This window comes from Sitophilus oryzae, unplaced genomic scaffold (genome assembly GCF_002938485.1).
Source record: "Sitophilus oryzae breed Bouriz unplaced genomic scaffold, Soryzae_2.0 scaffold_306_pilon_pilon, whole genome shotgun sequence".
NCBI lineage: Eukaryota > Metazoa > Arthropoda > Insecta > Coleoptera > Curculionidae > Sitophilus > Sitophilus oryzae.
Genome location: NW_022146870.1, coordinates 178,497 through 202,627, shown reverse-complemented (window position 1 = coordinate 202,627; position 24,131 = coordinate 178,497). Strand labels below are relative to the sequence as shown.

At 30.6% G+C, this 24,131-nt stretch overlaps 1 protein-coding gene across 1 annotated transcript; it reads right to left on the bottom strand.

Annotated features, from left to right (window-relative positions):
- Positions 1-5,725: 5,725 nt before the first annotated feature.
- LOC115884645 (leukocyte surface antigen CD53-like) lies at positions 5,726-22,434 on the bottom strand. The gene is made up of 3 exons (XM_030903302.1): positions 22,252-22,434; positions 6,109-6,297; positions 5,726-5,914 (listed from the first exon to the last, which is right to left on the bottom strand). Exons 1-3 carry the CDS (start codon positions 22,312-22,314, stop codon positions 5,726-5,728), a joined length of 441 nt encoding a protein of 146 aa, XP_030759162.1. The 5' UTR covers positions 22,315-22,434.
- Positions 22,435-24,131: the final 1,697 nt, after the last annotated feature.

Genomic DNA, 24,131 nt, shown 5'->3' with positions numbered 1-24,131 from the left:
GGTATGACGTCAGACGTTAATTAAAATTCTATATTATTTAAAAATCTATCAACGAATGACAACAAAATTATATTACCATAGAAACGCGTTTTGATTTTTGGGACTCTTTAGGAAAAATTCAACTATATTTACTTCTTTTATGAATATATGTGAATCATAGTTACGATAATTATGCTCCATGAAGGAAATATGATGAAGAGTATACAGGGTCGCTGTTATGCATGAAACCGGTCGATTATTAGGTAAAATATACAAGGTACTACAAAAATTAAGTATACAGGGTCGGTCATAAAGTCGAGGTACATAAAAGTTTCATTTTTAAATGAATGTATGTATATTGCATATTTCAGTTCTTCCTTCAATTCTAAGCAAAAATCGAGATTCAAACAATGTACCTTAAACCAACCGAGTTATTGACTTTTGAAAATATCGCTTAAACAATATACGATTTAATTAATTGCGATGTGTTCGGTTTCATTTAATGATGTCATTCTGCCGAAACTGTGATACTGTTGTAATGAGTTTTTAAATGCCCATTAGCTACTAGTAAATTTAAGTGTACAGGGTCGGTCATAAAGTTGTAGCACATCAAACCTTATACTTTTTAAATGAAACCCCTTGTATATTATTGCATATTTCAATTCTTCCTTCAGTTTTAAACAATAATCGTAAAACACAATGTAGGTAAGTAAGTAATTGAAGAATTGAAATTTTAAACGAAAATTTTGTAATTTCCAGACTTGATATACCTAATATTATTTTATACATCTATAAATGCTAACTTGAGAACGAATGTCAGATATTATTAAGTATCACAGTTTCGGCAGAATGGCAGCGTTAAATGAAACATATCGAAATTAATTAAATCAAATTGTTTAAGTGATATTTTCAAAAGTCAATAGCTCGGAAACTGTTGGTTTGAGGTACATTGTTTGTATTTCGATTTTTGCATAGAATTGAAGGAAGAATTAAAATATGTAGTAATATACAGGGGGTTCTATTTATAAAAATGAATTTTTTATGTGCCACGACTTTATGACCGACCCTGTATACTTAAATTTATTACTCGCTAATAGATATTTAAAAATTCTATAACTTTTTTATTTAACTTTTTGCGGTACCTCCTATATTTTACCTAATAATCGATCGTTTCCATACATAGACTTAAAATAAAATATAGACTGAGCATCTCATTCATAAATAGCTGGAACATGCGGTCAGACACTGTCTTGTTATTGTTGTGTTATTGTTTTAGGTTATAACGAGTGCGACACGAGCGATAGATAGGTTGTCTCTGTCGTAACGGTCGTTCCCTGACGACTCTGACGAGAAACACAACACTGTCTTTCGTTCTCAAGTACACCTGAACTCTTTCTCGTATCATAGCGGTGTTAATTTTTTTTTCTTAATGAAAGCTATAATTAAATTAAAAATATATCGTTCATTTTAAAACTTTTTTATTTATTAAGATTTTTTTTTTTTTTTTTATTTTTTCGAATAAAAAAGTTTCGAAAAAACAATTTAGAGCTCCAAAAGGATAAAATAATAAATACACGTACAGTACGTCTGCTTTCTGATTAGAGAAGTCATATTATTCTTTGTTGGATAAAATAAATAAATTAAATTATTAATTTGTTTGTCATAACATTGTAAACCGGCCTTAATATAATGAGCAGAAAACAGGATTTATTCCACAGATATAATAGGATCGGCGACAGGGAGAGAAAAAAAAATCTGATTTTTTTTTTTTTTTTTTTTTTTTTTTTTTTTTTTTATATATTATGTAAATTATAGAGGAAAATCAAAATAATTTTTTTTTTTATTATTATGTATAAAATATAGACTTGGAATAAATCAATATACCGGGTGGTCTCAAAAGTGACTCATACCCCGCATTGACTTTTCGGCTTTTTGTATTTTCACAATAATAACCTTCCATATTTTAATAAAAACAAAAAAATATATGAAATAAATTAGGATTTGATTGACGCATTCAATTGTTTTGGTCATTTCCTTGTTTCACCGGAAATGGACTATAAACTTTTTAATTTTCTTTTTTTTTTTTTTTTTTTTATTAATTTCTACTTTATTCGATTAGAAATGACACTCTGAATAGAATGACATATCATATGTCACTTTGACATTTCGCATTCATGGTTTAATGTTAATTTGTAACAACGCAGGATTCATAAGGAAAATTGACTCGAAATACAAGTGTATGGTACCAAAATATTCATACAAAATCACCAATATTTGCTTTCCAAATATCGCTAGATTGAGCTTCACGCCTCTGTGTCCGCATTTGAAAAAATTGACATATTGTATTGATTAAAATACGATCTTGGTTACTCTTTTAACTGCCTAGACAAAGACACCGAAAAAATCCCTATCATTAGCATAACGATCTTCACAAAACTACTTTTACAAGGCTCCTTGAAAAATCCTCCTTTTTTGTATAATAATTTTTGAAAAAAAATGGATTGAATTGGTACAGAAACGGAAATATGTTTTTTAAGCGACAATGTCAAAAAGTCTGACATCTATGATAATATCTTCTATTCAGCATCCGAAGTGGTTCTTCTTTATCGAAATTAAAGTCGCATCAGAACTATACGAGGGTGGCCTTAAAAATTCAAAAACGATTAGTAACTCATTCGTTTGAAAGAGAAAGAACCAAAAACAGTATGAATTACGTCAATCATAAGGCCTAATTATAAATGTCAGGGGTTATACCTACTGAACATACAAATCTGTTTTTATTATCTGATAAAATAAAAAATCATTATAGGGATTTGAGCCACTTTTTGAGATCGAGACCCGGTAATATTTAAAAAACATTGTTTCATAATGTAAATTCATTTATTAAATTCTTGTATGTTATTCTTTAGACTTTGAAGATAATTTTAGGATAAACCCGGAGATAATATTTTTAATAAAAAAGCACCGATTGTTAATTCTTCATACAGGTGGCTGTTATAATTAATGATTTTAGCTTACAATGTCACAGTAAAGTAAAATAATGTAATGTAATATTTTTTTTTTTTTTTTACTTTTACATATTTTACTAAAAATTATATCTAAGATAAGCCGCCTGATTCTGCAACAACGCCACCTTGACTGCCACTGAGTATTGAGGTTTGCCTATCCGGTTCCACTAGTCGTTTCAAGAGCTTTAAATGGAATTTATTTAAGGTACAAACTTTCTTGCACAATTTCTCGGCACTGCACCGCACAACCTCGACCCGCGAATATTCTCTATATAGTTTGCGATTCCAACAGCGAAATGCCAATAAAATAAACACTTAAGGACTACTAGCTAAGAAAATGCCAAGTTATAACTCACAGCCGTGGCATACGTATGATACGTCGGCACACAAAGCTTCTACCGGACATCTGTGCACCGCTACTACTTACAAGACGCAAGGTATGTAGTTCATTTCAATGAGGCTCCATGCCATTGAAATCCACGTGGCTCCTCTCCCAGCTCGCCTCTAATCGGTTGTTGTCATATTGTAAGAACTTATCCTTCATTAAAGAGTATGCGACTTGATAATTTAGTAAAGCTATAAAGGACTATTCTAATAATTCATCTATGGAATATTAAACCTACTTTATTCAAACTGTTTATTACATAATCTCAATATATGTGTAATAACAAGAAAAAAATATTGATAATATTAAAGACGTGACAACATAGGCTGGATGAGGAAGGCTCGGTCGACTGTACCCAGAAGTAAACATGTGTACAAAAAAGGTTGTTTGTCCGCGTTGAGATGTAAATAGTGTAGTCTATATTTTATTTTAAGTCTATGTTTCCATACATAACTGCGACCCTGTATAGGATTATGACTCCACGTCCTTTCGATACAGAGATCTGTTATTATAACTCTTAGATCTAGGGTATGGTACACCATTGTGTAGGTTCAGTAGGTAAATAGAGTTATTTTAGGAAGATATGGACGAAATTTGAATCTTTTAGCAATAAGTCACTTATTAACTTTTTTTTAATTTACAATATTTTTCTCAGAAATTTGGTGATTAAATTAAAAATAACCAACATAATTAAACAACTTTTATTAAAGTACTAAATGCATATTAAACAGTTGAAACATGTGATAAACATAAATAGATAAATGGAAGTTTTAACAAAAGTATTGCATATTTTATATACTTATGAAAATGATTATACGGAGATGAGTTAAGATTAAATAGAAAATATTAAGATACTTCTTCTACAACACACGAGTTTATAATTAAATATATCCACATTTTTGATATTTATGTTATTATCAAAACGTCTACACGATTATAAAGTTATTAAAATAATAAATTTGATTTTTTTTAATATTGTTACATTTGATTTCTAATGTAAAATATCTACAAACGTTGTGAATTATTTTTTTATTATTCCATTGGTACTGCGTAATAAATATATAATATATTTAATATTCGTATTTTCTATAAATTATATCAACATTGTTTCTATAAGACTTTGTCACAAGTAGCCCAAATTATCAAAGTTAACAATGTAGTTCTTCATTTCTGTGACTGATTTTCTTTTTTAATGGTGTATGCTAACCAGCATGCAAGGACGATACCCACAACCTGAAATCACAAAGACAAAATTTTAGTAATTACATTATACAGGTGTAAAAAAAATAGTGTATCTAACTTATGTGGGTAATTCTACGGATAAAAATAAGACGAGGATAAGTTCCTATATGAATATATGCCCTGAAATGCTTCGCGCAGAAGTGACAGCCCTCGAAAGGGTAAATAAAAATAACAGGACCGGATTAAGAATTCGTAACAATGATAAAGATTAAGGCTTATATGCTTACAACTCTACAGTATACCGGGTGTCTCTCCCAAAAGTGTTCTCTCATCCCTATAAGTTTCTGGCCCCTATAACTTTTTTATTTTTTAGATAAAAACGAGCAATACGTAACTGAACGAAGTATTACTGATTATTAATATCTGGACTGGACAGTCAGATCAACCAGCGGAGTTGTGTACCCATCAGTAACCTGGAATGGAAATTCTCCAACGGTCTCAGACATTCGAAAAAGATCCTCAGAACTTACGACCGAGAAAAATCAAATATTTTCTTTGATTTAAGTGACAACAATCTTCGGATTGTCACGGGGTCTTTAACAGGACAGTGTCTCCTCAGTAGATACCTCAGTAGAAAATCTACTGCCTTGGGCCCGGTGGTCTGGGGGGCCCTTAAAGATTGTAAAATATTCATAATTTCTTGAATTTTTTAATTTTATTGGAAAAGAGGACCCGAATTTTTGCTTGCGCCTTAGAGCCCGACCAGATGAAAATTGACCCTGAGTAGATTAAAGCTAAGAAACAACGGCGAATATAGATTTGGTGGGAAAAGTGGGGAAGCACCAGAATGATTTAGGTTCCTGGTTTTAATTACGTAGAGATAAAGTTCAACAAAACGACTAAGAACATGTAAAGTTGTCTACCTATTTCAATAAATTAATAATACAAACAACAGAGTTAGATTTAGTAAGTTTTTTTTTGCAACAAAACTGATGCTAACTGATGCTATGATATTTATTTTTTATCTATGTGCTATGATAAAAAAATTATTTTGATGTAATATGACAGACAACCGTCAACAGTGTAATTTAATATTTAAAAAAAAATCATAATGGTTTTACTTTTTCTATTATTTTTTTCCTTGCTTAAAGAATATTTTTTATTCTATGTGCTAGCTGCATTTATGTACCTTATTTTGAATACCGTCCCAAGCAACTTTCTCCACTGGGTTATTCGTATAATTTGCCATAGAAGCATGGAGAGTTTTCTTTAAGGTACCCTCAAAGTCCCCTTTATAGACTGCAGCAGCTATTCCAACAGCTAATTCCAAAATAAAGATGACCACCAGTAATCCTGCAAACTTAAGAAATAATGTAGTAAAAATCTTCTCCGATTGCCAGTAATAATTAAAATTTTAAAGATAGAAATTTAAATATAAGGAATAAAAACAGTAAAAAAAGAAAGTTTTTTTACTTTTTTAATCTTTTATTTTGCCTAAATTGTACTCTTGATAGTGTTATAATAGTGTTTATTTAATTTTTCTATCGTACTTACTGCTAAAAGCATGTTGTATGATTCTCTTATGGCTCCAAAACATCCCAGGAATGCAATAATAAATACAATAGATCCAGCTACTATCAGCACTATAGGCGGTCCTAAAAGCTCGCTAGTTGTAAAGTGCTTAATATCTGAAACGTCGGAGAGTACCAAGCCACCGGCTATGATTATACCCAGACCAGAGATCTGTAATATATAATAAAATGAAGTGTATTATGAAAAAAAAGTAAAAAATATTGTTTTATAGCGATATACAGGGTGTTTCAAAAAAATGTGCCATCTCTCGTGGGGAGATTCCTCACATAAAAATAAGATTTATTTTTTTCATAGTAATCAGTAGCGTCCGATTCTGCTTTGTTTCGTAGCCAGAGGTCGTTGTAAATTCTTAATATTTTTTCGATTTTCATTATAATTTTTATATATACTATAGTATAAATAATAACTTCGTAATCTTCAGTAAAATTTAAAAAAAAAAATTTATATATATACATATTTTAATGCTAAAAAAGTGTCGATAAATTCATCAGGGACGTACATATGGATTATCACTGGAATATTTTTCAAAATTAGTATAATTAATATAAAAATTAAGTAGGCCGTTTAATGCCAATTAAAAGTTATCTCTTTACATTTTGTCGTATTCGGCCCCCTTGATGAGATAAACGCAATTTTATTAATCACAATTAACAAAATTAAAATAAAAATAAAATTAATAAATTATATATTTTATCTAATTGATTATTAAATATTATTATTATTACTTATTATTACTATTAGTCCAACCTACGGCAATTTCAAATAAAAACCACGGCAAATTAATAAAATTACGTTTTTCTTATCAAGGAGGCCGAAATCGACAAAATACCAGAGACAACTTTTAATCGGCAATAAGCTCCTTAAACTATTTCGCTAATAAAAAAAAGTCACTGGCATACATGCCTTTTTAAAAAAATATTCTAGTAATAACCCGCATGCACGTCCCTGGTGAATGTCGACACTTTTTTAGCTTTAAAATATGTCGCATTTATAGTAACTTTTATCTTCAAAATTTCATTCGAAACGCTAAAAGTACTTGGAAGAAAATTATAATAAATCGAAGAAATATTATGACTTTAACACCCTGTAGCTACGAAACAAAGTAGAATTGGACCTATGTTGATATGAAAAATAAATCTTATTTTTACGTGAGGAATCTCCCCACGAGAGATGGTACATGTTTTTTGAAACACCCTGTATAATAATTAGTAAGTATTTAACGGCAAATTATTTACTTTGACAACTAAAGATGAGAAATGACTAAAATTTTGCGGTATTGTATGGCACATGCTTTATAAAACACACTGTTTACTAGTTGTTTACGATATTCTCCGATGGTGGCAGCACCGGCGGAGAATGCACCAAGCCTATATAGAATATTTAATAAAAAGTACAGAAAATCAAGAAAAGTCATTGTCATTTCGTTGGCGTTGGAAATGACAAAAAAAATTTTGTCATTTCGCCAATATGTCCCCTCTCTCTTTCTTTTGATCTTCTTAGATAGAGACAGGGCCGGCGGAAGGCAAATATTGAGACCGGGCGAGTACCCTATCTGGCGGCCCCCCAATAGTTATTATAATTCTCTTTTTTTTTCAATACTATCCTTTAACTACAACTAAGCATATTTATGCTACTTTAATAATAAATTTTCACTTAAAGATACTTCAAAATTCTACTCTTCTTTCAATCTTAGTCTGCGTTTGTTGTTTTTTGTATACCGGGTGTGTCTCGAAATTACCTCAACCCTATAACTTTTTTCTTTTTTTTACATAAAAAACGAGATTTGGTATGTTAGTATATGACATAAATTAGGATTGACTATTCAATTGTTTTTGGGGGCCCCTTCCTGTTTCATCGGAAATGACTAAAACTTTTGATTTTTAAATGGCACCTCGGTATATTTTTACTTCATTCAATAGAAAATGACACTCTGAGTAGAATAACATATCATATGTCAACTTTTGACATTTTCATTCTAAAAACATTATATTTTAAATTTCAATCTAGAGGATCGAGCCTTGGAAAAATACAGGGTGTCCCAGAAATAAGTGCAAATATTTTAACTGGTAGTATAGTTCAACCCCAGAAACATGAGGCTTTTTTCCCGAAAAAAAAATTTTGAAAATTCGAAATTTTTTGGAAATTTTTTTAGTTTTTAGTTAAAAAATATAATTTCTTGATAATATGGCAAGATAGGTATTAGATTAAATTTACAAGGAAGAAAATCCAGAAAAGATCCAGTGGTTTTCAACATTTTAGCAAAAAATATTTTTTTTTTGGAAATTTTCGAAGTAAAATAACTCCGTTATTTTGGACTTATTTGAAAAACGATAAAGAGCAAATATGTTTCTTTTATCGAGATCTACCACCTCTTAAAATATTTGCACTTATTTCTGGGACACCCTGTATATAAGCTGTATATATAGCTTTTTTTTTTATAATAAGGATATCGAGATCCTCTTCAGGTTCTTGCGAATGAATATTTACCTCATATAATTTTAGGATACATCAGCCATTAATAACAAATAAAAGGGTAGTAGAAAAAGTGGGATTTTGAGCAGTCAGTCTAAAACTGCCAATTTTGCTGGCTCTTGACCCAATACAGTTTGTTTAGAGAAAATTTATAAAAACAAGAATTATAGAAAGAAAGGTTATTTACAAAAACTTGATAGCTTTTGAATTATAAGTAAAATACCACGAACAAATCAGATTTATATTTTTTTATTTTATTTTGTTTAAGATTTTTCCACGAAAATGAATTCGCAAATCCCAGTTTCAAATAGAGCACCCAAAAAATATATAGAATGGAAGAAATTAAAACTATCCCAAAGCTTTCATGCAAAGGATTTTTTGAGCATAATTTCAGTAAACTATAATAGGATACGTCTAGGATATAGTAGTGTTTATAATGTTTAGTCAGATATTCTTCCCTATGTGGTGTGGTGTGTGGTAATAGGTAATATTTTAATGTGGAAATTGATAGTACCGATTAATTATTGATCTGGTTATTCGTTACTGTTTTTAAATATTTTAGTTGCCGTCATGGCGCCCCTCGTATAGTGTGACCAACGGATCTGTAGCTACGGGGTATCGGCAGGGGAACGCAGTTGTAAACAAAACACGCCCAATTTCATTCAAAAAATAGGCATGGGCGTACGGTGTTATATGAAAATAAAGTGTATCATAAATATAATACTCAGATTAATATTTTTTTTCAAAAAACTTTATGCCGTTTGAATCGTTACTGTTGAGTTAGCAGATAAACACTAAAAGCTTTTATTAAAGCTCCCTTAAATATTTCATCTTATTATTATTATTGTGTTGTTAATATAATAGAAGAAATAATTACAGCTGGGGGTTGGAACCTTTGGTGTTACACAGCAAAATAAAACACTAAATCAGTACAATACACCAAAACACTTTTAATTTTACACTGGACGCACGTCTCGCTAACCATGTCTGCCATCAGCAGATGATCAAGACTGAGTCTTGAGGTAATATTTATTTATATATCTGTACTAACTAAATTTTTTTCTATAATACATAATTTTAGATATAACTATTTCCAGCAAAAAAAATCTTGAAAATAGTTAACTTTGGAAGCGCAAACAAAACATAATTTTACTCACCAGTAGATCCAATATTGCCTATTACACCAGATATGGTATCCTCCGCCAGCAGTTTTTAAAGGTTAGGTCATTGTCTACCCATATGTTACATCCAAATAGATAATACTTGGCTATATTTTCGAATTTCGCGTATATATATTTATATCTCTCTCTGCAATATAATGGGCCGCTCCATTAATATTTATCTGTTATTTTAACATTTACGCCAAAAAAATTCATTTGATTTTAATAACCCCCTAAGCGTTTCCCTGCAAAAGGAAAATTCGATTCTTCCTGCAATTTTTGCAAAAGCTTTCTAATTGTGGGGACGAGTTTGAATTCGAGATAAAATCTATTTATCAAATTCCTGACCACTTCGAAAAAGTCGTTGAGCTTTTCGACAGCAGTCTCACGTGGTCGTTTCTTTCCAGAGAGGATATCATTTTATCGGGGTTAGTTTTCAGCCTTTTTTTTATCTTCTGTGTGAATTTTTTTATAGCCGATACGCTAACTCCGGTATAAAGAAATATCCGCTCAAGTTTACGTTTAAGCGGCAACTCAAGCGAACTCTCTGTAGCTTCTTCATCGCAAACCCTATTATGAACACAAGGAAATACACCAAATGAGATTTCATCCACGTTATTATTAACTTACCTATATAAATTAGCTATTATTTCTCTTGTCTGACTATGTAGCGTCTTACCCTTAACAAATTTATTCGTTTTAAAACACAAATATACGATCAAACTTGATATTAATAATTAAAAACTACGAACGAAAAACATTATAACAAGATAACAAAACAATAAAACACAACTTAACTATCAAATATACTAAAAATATAGGAATAAAGTTTAGGATAACCGGTATAAAATAATGAAATAAAGTAATAATGATCAAAAAAATGACACCGCCACTGGATATTTCAATAGTATTCAATATTCCTACTCTTTTCAGAAGAGACCGTGAAGTTGGGGATAAAGCAAGCGAATAGGAAAGGCGTAAAAGCCATGGCAACCGCGTGGTAACAAATCTTGTGACGTACTCTCGCCAATCATGTTCGATGAATAGGCGGCCATGCGCGGCGATGCCGGTTTGCCAAAGATATCGTTAAAAAATCTTCAACTTTCATAATAAGCAGATTATACAGAATGAAAGAAATAAGTTATTAAATAAAACATATCGAACAATATGAACTACGTTAAAATTCCTTAGTAATATATACGTCAGAATATATGCTAAACACATTATATATAATAAAAATATATTAAATTTATAGTTCATGTCTGGCAATTTTGCAATTTTATAGATAAACGTGGCAATGACGATTTTTTTTTCTCGCATTCCTTCCGTAGCTTCAGATCCGCTGGTCAAACAGTATATGGCGCCCTGGGCAGCCGCCCGGGTCGCCCGGCCCTTCCGCCGGCCCTGGATAGAGAAAGTTGTATAATATACTGCTCAACGGGAAAAGAGAAAAAAGAAGAAATTAGAAAAGGGGAAATATCTAATCTCTTTGAGGATCATGAAAAGAAGGATGGTGGTTGATATGCTAATGCTGAAATCTAAATACTCGAACCTATGGGCACCTACCCCAGTATCCTTTAGAAGTCTACGCTACCAAAAAAACTTATCTTAGATAGCAGCTATTGGAAGTCCTCCTACTCTGTGTACCAGCCCACCAAGGGACAGAAAGTAATGAAAAAGCAAACGGTCAGATAGAAATGGAGCAAACATTTCACGTTATTTTATTGCTCTCCACTAACTGGAGAACCAGAACCGTTCTGCTTCCCAAGTGGAATCAACTTAAAGCGGAACTCAAGAACTTGGAAGACTTCATCAGTAACCTGAAATCGAAATCCTTCAACGCTCTCAGACACTAGAAGAGACTTCTCACGATTTACGACCGATAAAAATCAAAGATTTTCCTTGATTTAAGTAAGAACACACATGGATTGTTACGGGCTTTAATAGGACACCGCCTCTTCAATGAATACCTCAATACACATACATACTACTGCCATTACTGGCTGACGAGTATTTGACAGCCATCAGAAGATGGTCACGTAAGGCTTTTCTTTCATGAGCTTTTCTGTGACTGAAAAGCCTGATACGTGATGTTATCTCTCTTCCGCACTCCGGATATCTAAAAATCTGATTGCTTTGTTGAATCTTTACTTTTTGGTTGTAGCTGTTAACTGAGTTTACAATTTTTCTCCATTGCGTTCTGTTGTGCGCTGCTTCTTCCCACTCATTCTGCATGGTTATCGCCTTTAAGTTTTTGTGGAAAATATCCTTGTACCTTTTGTCTACAAGATCGCCGTAAAGCAGAGATTTTGGTAGTATCTTTCTTGCATTCTGTATACGTGACCAGCCCATCTTAAGAGAGATCTTGTAATCATTACTTCAACGCTCTCGCAGCTAGCTTTTTCAATACCGATACGTTTGAGATATGGTGGAACCATTTGATTCCTAAGAGTTGTCTAAGGTGTCTCGGCTGCTACGAGTGCGCCGAGATGACAACCATTCGTGTAAAACTAACCTCTGTTAAACCGTTTCAGATATTGACTTTTGTTAAAGCCCTGCAACTGTATGATGCGCTATAACCCAAGAAAGGGGGGCACAATATATAATAAATTGCGCATCATATCAGTATTCAATATCTGTTCACTACTGCGCATCACAAATTTGCCTTGTATTTCAGAAACTAAGGAGACTAGAACAAACCTATGTGTAGCGTGTAGCATATTTATTTTCATAAAAAAGTAGCAAAGTAATGTAAAAATCGCATCATTGTACTCATAAACGACAGATCCCATAAAACGCACGAAAATGGGATACCCAGATGTGATGCGTAGTAGTGAACCGCAGTAGTCTACCGGCAGCCAGACGGCCCGGACTTTGGTCAGGAGAGCATAGCAAAAAATGTATTAAAAAAACAGCTTTCTTAAAATTATCATTTTCCCGCCAGTGCTAGTACTATTATATTTTTATTAAGGTTAGATTCAAAGTTAGATTAAATTTGTCAAAAAAGTGTCAAAACGTCCGTTACCGTACGATCTGTCTCCGTCATTGCCTGGAAACTTATATGGTGAAATTTTGATAAAATAATTTAGTACACACTAAAAACACGGTATGTCGCTAGTGGTAGGAAAAATAATTTTTAGAGGTTACTAGTTTATTTGGTTGCCTGTGATATGCATATACAGGGTGTTTCCTAATTAATCTAAAAATATAAAAATCGTTAGAAAACAATTAAGGCGGGCTCTTAATAAGTATATTTATTTTTTTCTAGACAACCGTTTGATGAACAAGAAAAACTCAAAAGATCAATTTTGTTGAAAAAGGATGGCCAGTCAAGAAAAAAATATATTTTCTTTAAAAAAGCAGTGGTGTACCATTTATGTTAAGCAAAAAAATCGATTTTTTTAAATTTTAACACCCTGTAGATCAGAAAGGAAGTACTTTAGACCCAATGGTTATATAAAAATTGTTTTAAGAACACATGAGGAATCACACCATAATTTTTTTAGACTAATTCGAAAACACCCTGTATATTGTCAACTTGACAATGACTGCTGATAAATCAAAAAATACATTTTAAGTGAAAAAAGCCTGATTTTCGCAGGAAAAATTTTGATTTTTATTGAATTTGGGCCTGCGTTTGCAAATACTGGTTTGTTTTTTAATTTTCTATCTATCTAAATTTTAAATATCATAGTCAGAAATAATTTTATTATTTATTAACTGTAAAAATGGTGTTTTCTTGTTGTGTTGCATCTTGCAAAGAAACTAACAAAACTGCAAAAATGTACGTGTTTCCAAAAGACGATAAGGTATGTATCTTAGATAAAAGAAAAATATATGGTATGTATTCGTTGTTTGATTTTTTTTCGTTCGCTTTAAAATCTATAAATCTCGGTGTAGGGAAAGGAAAAAACCGCTAATCAATACAAAATATATTGTAATGCAATAGAAACACAAAGGCACATGTATTTTAACTTAGGTATTAACAAATTCTTTAATTCCTATTTTAATATGACTAGTAACTTTTTATCTGATTAAAAGTAAACCAATAGAAAAATGATAACTTGCTGAAATACAGTGAATAAGCTATAATTTATAATGGCCAACACAAATAAATATGACATTTTTCTAGAAATATTTTAGCGTGCGTTCGTGTTCAGGTTTCCTGTTACGAGTATTATTATTGATGTTCATTTTGTTTGATCAAAGCATAAATAATTTACTCTGCCTTGTCAGTATAGAATCAGGCCATCTATTCAAATTTAGGCTCATTTAAAATGTTCTTTGAAGTGTACCCTAATTTTATTTTACCCATTTTTTGATATTGGACATAATAGGGTATACTACGTATTTTTGGAATAAAAAGAAGTACATTGAACATAATTTATCTCTCACAAAAGTGCTTCGTTTGTCCGTTAGAGGGGGTCAAACTTTAAAAAAATAAACACACATTTTTCCAGATATATAAGGAACCGTTATTCCGATTTGAATGAGATTTTGGGTGTCATGTTTTGCTAAGTGCTTTAAGATTTGACTTTCATAAAAATAAAAAAAAAGTACGGGAAAGGTAAAACTAACTCCACCCCTACGTAAATTCTACTATAAATATTTTCCAAACTCCGAACTGAATTTCATGCTTTATTTAAATACCGGGTGCGTCTCAAAAGTGGCTCACCCCTATAACTTTTTAATTTTTTCAGATTAAAAGACGAAATTTGATATGTTAGTATGTGACACTAGGGGAGGGGGGAGATTGATTGACGTATTCAATTATTTTTGGTCACTTCCTGTTATACCGTAAATGACTACAACTTTTGATTTTTAAATGGCACCCTTGGTATATGTTTACTTTATTTGATAGAAAATGACACTCTGAATAGAATGACATAACATATACCAACTTTTGACATTTTCGCTTAAAAAAATCGTATTTTAAATTTCAATCTAGTGTGCCATATTATGCCATGGCTGTGTTAAAAACACTAATTTTTAATCAAGGACCCTTGAAAAAATAGATTTGATCGCCTAATGTTTTTTGTGTCTTGTTCTGGCCGGTTAAAATATGCCCAATTCGTTTTTTAGTCATATCTCAATTTTTTTCAAATGCAACAAAGGTGGCTCATTAGCATATTGAAAAGGGCATTTTTACGAATAATTTGGTACCACACACTGGGTATTTCGAGTCAATTTGTCGTTATAAACCGCATGTTACATTTTCAAATAAACCATATGCGAAAATGTTAAAAGTTGACATATGATATGTCATTCTATTCAGAGTGTCATTTTCTATCGAATAAAGTAAAAAAAAAATACCGAGGGTGTTATTTAAAAATCAAAAGTTGTAGTCATTTCCGGTGAAACAGGAAGTGACCAAAAATAATTTAAGTCGTATACTAACATACCAAATCTCATTTTTTTATCTGAAAAAATAAAAATGTTATAGGGGTGAGCCACTTCTGAGACGCCCGCGGTATATTAAACCATATACAGGGTTGTTCACCACATACGACACGGAGTATTGAGCTAAACGATTAGATTTTTACAAATTGTAAGTTTTGAGTTCGTTGAAGGACTATTAGAGCTACAATTTAAAAATATTTTTACAAGATACAGAGTGTCCCAAATAAATAAAAAATATCAAAGTTGTATTTTTTTAAATGGAACACCCTGTATATTATTACATTTTTAGTTTCTATGATTAAAATAAAGATAAATTTGTTTATCACTCTTAAACCTGACCGTTTTTGAAATATTTTAAATTTTGTGAAATTGTAGTAAAAATTTTAAGGCTTCATTTCTCCAAGGGTATCAAAGTTTTTAATATTAAATATTTACTGAAGTTTAATTATTGATCAGTTATTGTGTTGCAATAATAAAAATAATACTACCTCATACAGAGCGTCTAAAAATTTATTTTAAATAATTTCTAGCTTTAAACGGCAATAACTTCTTTAATTTAAATGGAACACCCTGTATATTTGAGCAGAATCAGATGCACAATTTAATTGTCCATCAAATTGTATTATACCATTTTTACCTATCTCTTCAAGTTTTCGTAGAAAATGCTTTTTCTTATAATTTAGACCTCATTTATCAATATACCCATGGAATATTGACATTTTAGATTGTTTTAAAGCAACAACGATAATATTACCAGCCTATTTGTATACAAAAATAAAACTATTTAAATATTTATAAAAGAGTGTACCATAATTAAATATACCACCATTATTTCCGCCCAAATACTAATTAATTACATATATTTAACTGTGTTAGTTAAGAAATTATTCTAAATAAATGTGGATTTGGAATTAGAAATCAATATAATAATAAGTTATGAAAACGAACGTCTCTGTTGTTAAATAAGCATCGTTAAAAAATGAAATAAAATTTTTAAGGTGTTATTTTTTACCACACTGTCTAATACACATACAAAATTAAGTTTTATAGTATTTGAAGCAATTATTATTAATCAACGCAAACAGTCAATTAATGTAGTTTGAATACTGGAATCATATTAATTGGTCCTCTTTTACAAATATTTAGACAATTTTTTTATTTTTTAATGACATAAACGAACTATATCGACAATATTAATATCTGTAACCTTTAAAAGATATTTAAAAATAATCAAAAATGTCAATATTCCATGGGTATATTGATAATTGTGGTCTAAATTATAAGAAAATGCATTTTCTACGAAAACCTGAAGACATAGGTAAAAAATTATATAATACAATTTGATAGACAATTAAATTGTGCATCTGATTCCCATAAAATATACAGGGTGTTCCATTTAAATTATAGAAGTTATTGCCATTTATAGCTAGTTATTATTTAAAATAAATTTTTAGACACTCTGTATAATGTAGTATAATTTTTATTATTGCAACACAAAATTTAGTAAATAGAAATACTTGAGTACAATATTTGGTTTTAAAAACTTAAATACGCCTGGAGAAATAAAGCATTAAAATTATTACTGTCTTTTGACAAAAACCTAAATATTTCAAAAACGGTAAAATTAAAATGCGGTAAACCTTAATCAAATTTACCTTTATTTTAATCGTAGAAACTAAAAATGTAATAATATACAGGGTGTTCCATTTAAAAAATTACAACTTTGATATTTTTTATTTATTTGGGCCTCTCTGTATCTTGTAAAAATATTTTTAAATTGTAGCTCTAATAGTCCTTCAACGAACCCAAAACTAATCGTTTAGCTACAATACTCCGCGTCGTATGTGGTGAACAACCCTGTATATGAAATGGTATTTAAAATTATTTGCTAGGTTAAAGTGTAATTTATATTCAATTGTTTTTTTATATAATGGTAATTGTTAATTTTGATAATTATATTTTGAATTCAAATGTCAAATTTATTTGATAAAAAGAATAGAAATGGTGATATGTGTAACGATTTCATTGTCAAAAATTGAATCAGAAATGCATGTTTGTGTGTCTCAGATAAGCTTCTAAAGCAATTATTTGCTAGTGATGAAACTTTAGAGATTTATCCTTGTCAATCAGTGTTTCTGGTAGAAATTTTGATGACTTTTAGACGACCCTTGTCCATTATAAAATCCCATCAATAATTACGAAAATAATCGTTAAATGGAAATTAAATTTTGTATGGTGATAGACCCGGTTATTGCCAACTTGACTGTGTGTACATAATTTATCCGATTCCGATACACATCTCCTATTAACCTAAGAGAGTCAATTGTTGGATATCGTTCAATTGTGATCAAAGGCTATAGCAATACTTCAATTGTTATGGTATATACGTTCTTACCTTCCATAGTTTAGCAAGATGTTTCTTTACAAGTTAAATTTACTTCTACTATGGAAAATATAATTTTTAGAATTACAATTTTTTCTTGGATATCTAAATTTATCAGCCATCCTACTTTTGCTGCCTTATAATCAACTCCACGAAAATATAGGAGTTGATCATCCAGATAGCAAAAAAAATAGCGAAATTTTATGAAAAATAATGGGAATGGCGTCATAAAAATAATGTATTGCCTCTTAAGGTTCTCTTCGATTTCATATGGGAAAGCGGAGAGGTACCTCAGGACTGTTGCAACGCGAATATAGTGAATATATTTAAGAATAAAAGAAGTGCATCAGACTGCGGAAATTATTATTGGCTAACGGAGGAAAAATTCTTGCAAAAATTATATCAAACTGCCTGCACCCACATATAGAAAAAATACTTCCAGAATCGCAAACACGTTTTCGCACCAACCTCGGCACCGTCGATTTCATATTTTCCATTCGCCAACTACAGGAAAAAGTAAAAGAGCAGCAGTCTAAACTTTATGTTGCATTCATCGACCTAACAAAAGCCTTCGACTCTGTGAACAGAGATGCACTTTGGGCAATTATGAAAAAGTTCGGAGTACCCAACAAATTCCTTACAGAGTGTAAAAGCCTCCATAACAACAACGAGTCAAGAGTGTCACATCATGGATCACTGAGCGATCCCTTGCTAACAAATACAGAAGTTAGGCAGGGATGTGTCTTAGCAGCGCCTCTCCTATTCGACATATTCATGGTAGCGCTCTCCATTATAGTGGATAGCAAACTGCAGGAGAGAGAAATGGACATTAGATATAGATACGACGGCGGTCTGTTCAACATAAAAAGACTCAGGGTAAAAACACGTACAAAATTCATCACAGAACTTCAATACGCTGATGACAGCGCTCTAGTTGCAAAAACGTTACAACAATTACAAGAAGTGTTGAACACATATACCTAGGCATACGAGACTTTGAATTAGCAGCGCCGCAAGAGCATTCTGGAAATTAAAAGACAGGGTTTTCTACAATCATGACTTGGGTACAAAAACGAAACTTGCAGTGTACTGAGCAACTATAATCCCCACCATGTTATATGGGACCGAAAACTGGGTACCGTACCGCCGACACATGAATGCAGTAAAGAAGTTGCAACATATACACCTTAGGCAACTCTTAAAAATCCGATGGTTCCATCGTGTCTCAAACGTATCGGTCCTTGAAAAAGCTAACTGTAAGAGTATTGAAGTCGTGGTTACAAAATCCCGCTTAAGATGGGCTGGTCACGTATGCAGAATGCAAGAAAACCGCATACCAAAATCTCTGCTTTACGGTGAGATTGTTGACGGTAAGAGGAGGGCGGGTGGACAACTCAAAAGGTACAAGGACATTTTCCACGAAAACTTAAAGGGGATTAATATGCAGAATGAGTGGGAAGACGCAACTCATAATAGAACTCGATGGAGAAGAACTGTGAACTCGAACAACGACAACCAAAAAGTAAAGTGGCAATAAAGCAATGAGATTTTTGAATGTCCGGAGTGCGGTAGGCAGATAACATCACGTATCGGGCTTTTCAGTCACAGAAAAGCTCATGAAAGAAAACGCCTTGTGTGACCATCTTCCGATGCGTGTTAAATACTCGTTAGCGAGTAATGGCAGTAGTATAGTATTGCCTCTATGTTTTAAAATGTTTAAAAAGGTAATTAATGATGTGTCCACAAAACGGGGTAAATGACCATCAACTAGAGCAATTACCCTCCTTAAAAATTTATTTGTCTATCATCAAAAATGTAGAAATAGTAACACATAGTACTACGAGAACGTACAAAAACGTAAACATTGCTCAAGTACATTATTGTTGCAGAACCACAGACAATAGTTAATTTATGATTATTTTAAAAATATTTGGCAATGCCATAGTATAGTTTGAGTTAAATGTGGTTGAAATTTATGTTGTCAGTTTCACATTTAACTTGTCTGTGATTAAATATTTTTAAAAATACTCAAAGAAGTCAACAATTCTCACACTACTCTTAAGTAATATAATTTTTAACATGGTTAATTATTTAAATTAATTTTGTTTAACATGTTTTTGTTATATTGGATTATACGCTTTTGTTCACGTATGTATGCTAATGGTAACAGCAGAAATAAAACACAATATTATATGAAAAAGAAAATAAAAATCTTTGAATATTTTTGTTGTTGGTTCTCCCAAACAACTTTTATTGTAATATTTTATATATATTTTGAAAAATCACACTATACAGTTTGTTCTGTATACGAAATAATATGCTTAATTTATGCCTATTATATGCATAAGTCCTTTATTTCGAATTTGGTAGAATGCACACTTGTAATTATTTTAAGTATGTACATTAAGAATTTCTGAGAAATTTAAAATTGAATTTTTTCAACATGGGTCCTTATTTATTTAACATGTTGTATAATTAATGTCTTCTAATTTAATTGAAAATATCTTATTAATAATGAATTATCTTATTATACAGGGTTGTTCACCACATACGACACGGAGTATTGTAGGTAAATGATTAGATTTTTATAAATTGTAAGTTTTGGGTTCGTTGAAGGACTATTAGAGCTATAATTTAAAAATATTTTTACAAAATACAGAGTGTCCCAAATAAATAAAAAATATCAAAGTTGTATTTTTTTAAATGGAATACCCTGTTTATTATTACATTTTTAGTTTTTACGATTAAAATAAAGGTAAATTTGATTAAGGTTTATTACACTTATAAAATAAATTATATAAAAAAATATTTTCAATTTTGTGAAATTGCAGTAAAAATTTTAAGGCTTCATTTCTCCAAGGGTACCAAAGTTTTTAATACTAAATATTTACTGAAGTCTATTTATTGATCAGTTTTTGTGTTGCAATAATAAAAATAATACTATCTCATACAGAGTGTATAAAAATTTATTTTAAAATATTTCTAGTTTTAAACGGAATAACTTGTTTAATTTAAATAGACCGCCCTGTATATTTTAGAAGAATCAGATGAACAATTTAATTGTCCATCAAATTGTATTATACCACTTTTTACCTATCCCTTCACGTTTTCGTAGAAAATGCATTTTCTTATAATTTAGACCTCATTTATCAATATACCCATGGAATATTGACATTTCAGATTGTTTTTAAAGCAACAAATGTACAAAATATACAGGCTAGTAATATTATCGTTTTTAGCAAAATGATAATATTACTAGCCTATTTGTATGCAAAAAGAAAACTATTTAAATCTTTATAAAAAATATACCATTAATTAAATATACCACCATTATTTCCGTCCAAATACTAATTAATTACATACTAATTATGTTCGTTAATAAATTATTCTAAATAAATGTGGATTTGAATCAGAAATCAATATAATAATAAGTTATGTAAATGAATGCCTCTGTTGTTATAAATAGGTATTTGTCAAAAAATTAAATAACATTTTTAAGGTGTTACTTTTTACTACACCGTCTAATACACATACAAAATTCAGTTTTTTTTTTGAATACTGGAACAATTGTAATTGGTCCTCTTTAACAAATATTTAAACAGTTTTTTTTTAAATGAAATAAACAAACTATATCGACAATATTAGTATCTGTACTCTTTAAAAATTTGGTACATCTGTAAAAATAATCTAATATGTCAGTATTCCATGGGTATATTGATAAATGAGTTTTAAATTACAAGAAAATGCATTTTCTACGGAAACTTGAAGAGATACGTAAAAATGGTATAAAACAATTTGATAGACAATTAAATTGTGCATCTGATTCTCATAGCATATATAGGGTGTTCCATTTAAATTAAACAAGTTATTGCCGTTTAAAGCTAGTAATTATTTAAAATAAAATTTTAGACACTCTGTATAAGGTAGTATAATTTTTATTATTGCAACACAATAACTGATCAATAAATAAACTTCAGTAAATATTTAGTATTAAAAACTTTGATACCCTTGGAGAAATGAAGCCTTAAAATGTTGACTGCAATTTCACAAAATTGCAAATATTTCAAAAACGGTAAGGTTTAAGTGTAATAAACCTTTATCAAATTTACCTTTATTTTAATCGTAGAAACTAAAAATGTAATAATATACAGGGTGTTCCATTTAAAAAAAACTACAACTTTGATATTTTTTATTTATTTGGGACACTGGGTATCTTGTAAAAATATTTTTAAATTGTAGCTCTAATAGTCCTTCAACGAACCCAAAACTTACAATTTGTAAAAATCTAATCGTTTAGCTACAATACTCCGTGTCGTATGTGGTGAACAACCCTGTATATGATTAAGTATAAGATGTGTTATGATTATAAAAATATATTTATATAATATAAGAATACAGGGTGAGTCTTAAATAAGTGCAAATATTTCCAGGGCTGGTGGGTCTCGATAAAAGAAATTTCTTTTGTATTTTTTGTTTCAAAGTCCAAACTGGCCAAGTTATTTTACGCTGAAAATAAAAAAAAAAAATTTTTTGCTTAAATTTTGAGAACCACTGTATTGTTTCTAAAAATATTTGCACTTATTTAAGACGCACTCTGTATAATTAAACTATAAGAAAACTGTTTAAGTTTTCTTTTTCGTAACGTGATCTATTATTAGGAATAAATGGTAAACTCGTAAAAATACTTACCGCAAAAATTAAATTAAAAACAAATAGAACGTATTTTATAAAACTCATTCCACAAGTATCCATTTTGATAATGAGAGTGAACACTGTTAGACCATAAAAAATATAAACTAGGTGCGTCGCCGCTACCCTATTTTCAAACTAAAGTGTCGATTTGCGTGATACAAACTGACTTTGTAGATAGTTTTCCGCGGGCTCAACACTTCACTAGAACAAATTAGAACACGCGTTGCCAATACTACTGAAAATATATCTGCTAATTTTATGTTCAACAACAATAAAAAATAGAGAGGGTCAAATTATAATTAAATATCTGAAATAAGCAATAATTAGTTAGAAGAATTAGTTAGGCAACAGAATTTTATTCATTTTTAAATCTTAAAAAAGTTTTCTTCTAATTTTAACTTTATTTAGCTTAGTTTCTTGAACTGTAATATTTATAAATTATATTTCAGAAATTCTTGGGTGTGCAGTTAGCTTTGTTTATCTAATAGACAATTATACAGAGTGGTGCACTTCATTCGCCTCGGTTGATTATACGAAAAAAAAAATTGTGATGTGGAGACTGGAGAGGAAATGTGCATAATTAAAAATTATTTTCAAATGTACAGGTTGTGTCAGAACCAAACCAAACCAAAGTTATATTTTTTCTTATGGAATACCCGGTATTTTATTTCATTTTTGGATTTTTGGTTATAAAATAAGGCATTTGTCATAACGGTTTAATATGTTTTAATGCTTTGGTTTTTGAGATATTTAAAGGTATTTAAATATGCATGCTATAATAAAAAAAATTGTCAACACCTTGTACATTACTATTCAGAATTAATTCTTGTGCTGAATCTTAAGCCTTAGAAATGGACTTTACGAAAAAAGTTGATTGCTTCTTTAAATATATACAGGGGTATCAAAAATTGCTGGTCTGTTTTAAATATTTATTTTACATAAAAACTTCGTTATTTCAAATGCAACACTACGTATTTTTTAAAGTCGAAGCACATTTAAATGCTCTTTCAAACTGTGTTAGAGATTCCTATACCGATCTGGCTCAGATTTTGAATAAAAAGCGATTTTTCAATAAAATGGTAATCAAGAGGGCTGCTGTCGCCATGGCAATTTTCTAGCGACAGTTAGTAGCTATTCTCAAAATCGACATTAGTTTATGGACTTCATTTAAACTTACAATATTTTACTTTTATTTAATTTACCTACAATAGTTAATATACAGGGTCCGAATTGTATTCCGGAAACTTTCGCAGCATATTCTGCAGATAAAAATACATAAAAATGTTCGTATAAATGTATGTTCTAAAATCCTTACTTTCGGAGGTATAGGGTGTAGTTAGTACAAAGTTCTATTTTTATTTCGATTTTTCCAAATAATTTCTGAAGTAGGTAACGTCAATATTTGGATGAAAATTGGTTTTTGGAAATTTTTTCACATGAGAAATTTGATTTTGATGTCAATATGACTTCTACATGTAGAGGGCGCCACATACATATTTTTTAACTGGTTTGAAGACTAATAACTTTTCGTCCGTACCTGTATAAAACTACAAAGTGAAAAAATGTACTTTTCAGACAAAAGTTCGTCGCGAGTCTGACACTAGGCTTATTCTTGTTTCATCACTAAACGTGACGAAATTCCAATTAGGTCCATTTGCTCTCCTCTCCTCAGGCCATTGTAGTCGCGTAATTTTCTGCTGTAAATTAAGCTTCGTTAAGGAACACGTAGAGGCCTCTTTAAATGTAATCTTCTGTCATGGAGTCTTCTTACTATAGTCTTTCTTGAAACATTTACTCCTTCAAGGCGAGCTAACTCATTTTTAATAGGAATTACTAGAAAGCAGGGGATTGCGTCGTGCAATTAGGGATATTTGACG

Bases quoted from the DNA above. Each gene is read 5' to 3' on its own strand.
- LOC115884645 (XM_030903302.1), bottom strand. From the start codon at position 22,314: ATGGATACTTGTGGAATGAGTTTTATAAAATACGTTCTATTTGTTTTT. The intron at 6,298-22,251 runs GTAAGTATTTTT...TATATATTACAG, and splicing joins TTTTTAATTTAATTTTTGCG to ATCTCTGGTCTGGGTATAAT. The intron at 5,915-6,108 runs GTAAGTACGATA...TTATTTCTTAAG, and splicing joins CATACAACATGCTTTTAGCA to TTTGCAGGATTACTGGTGGT.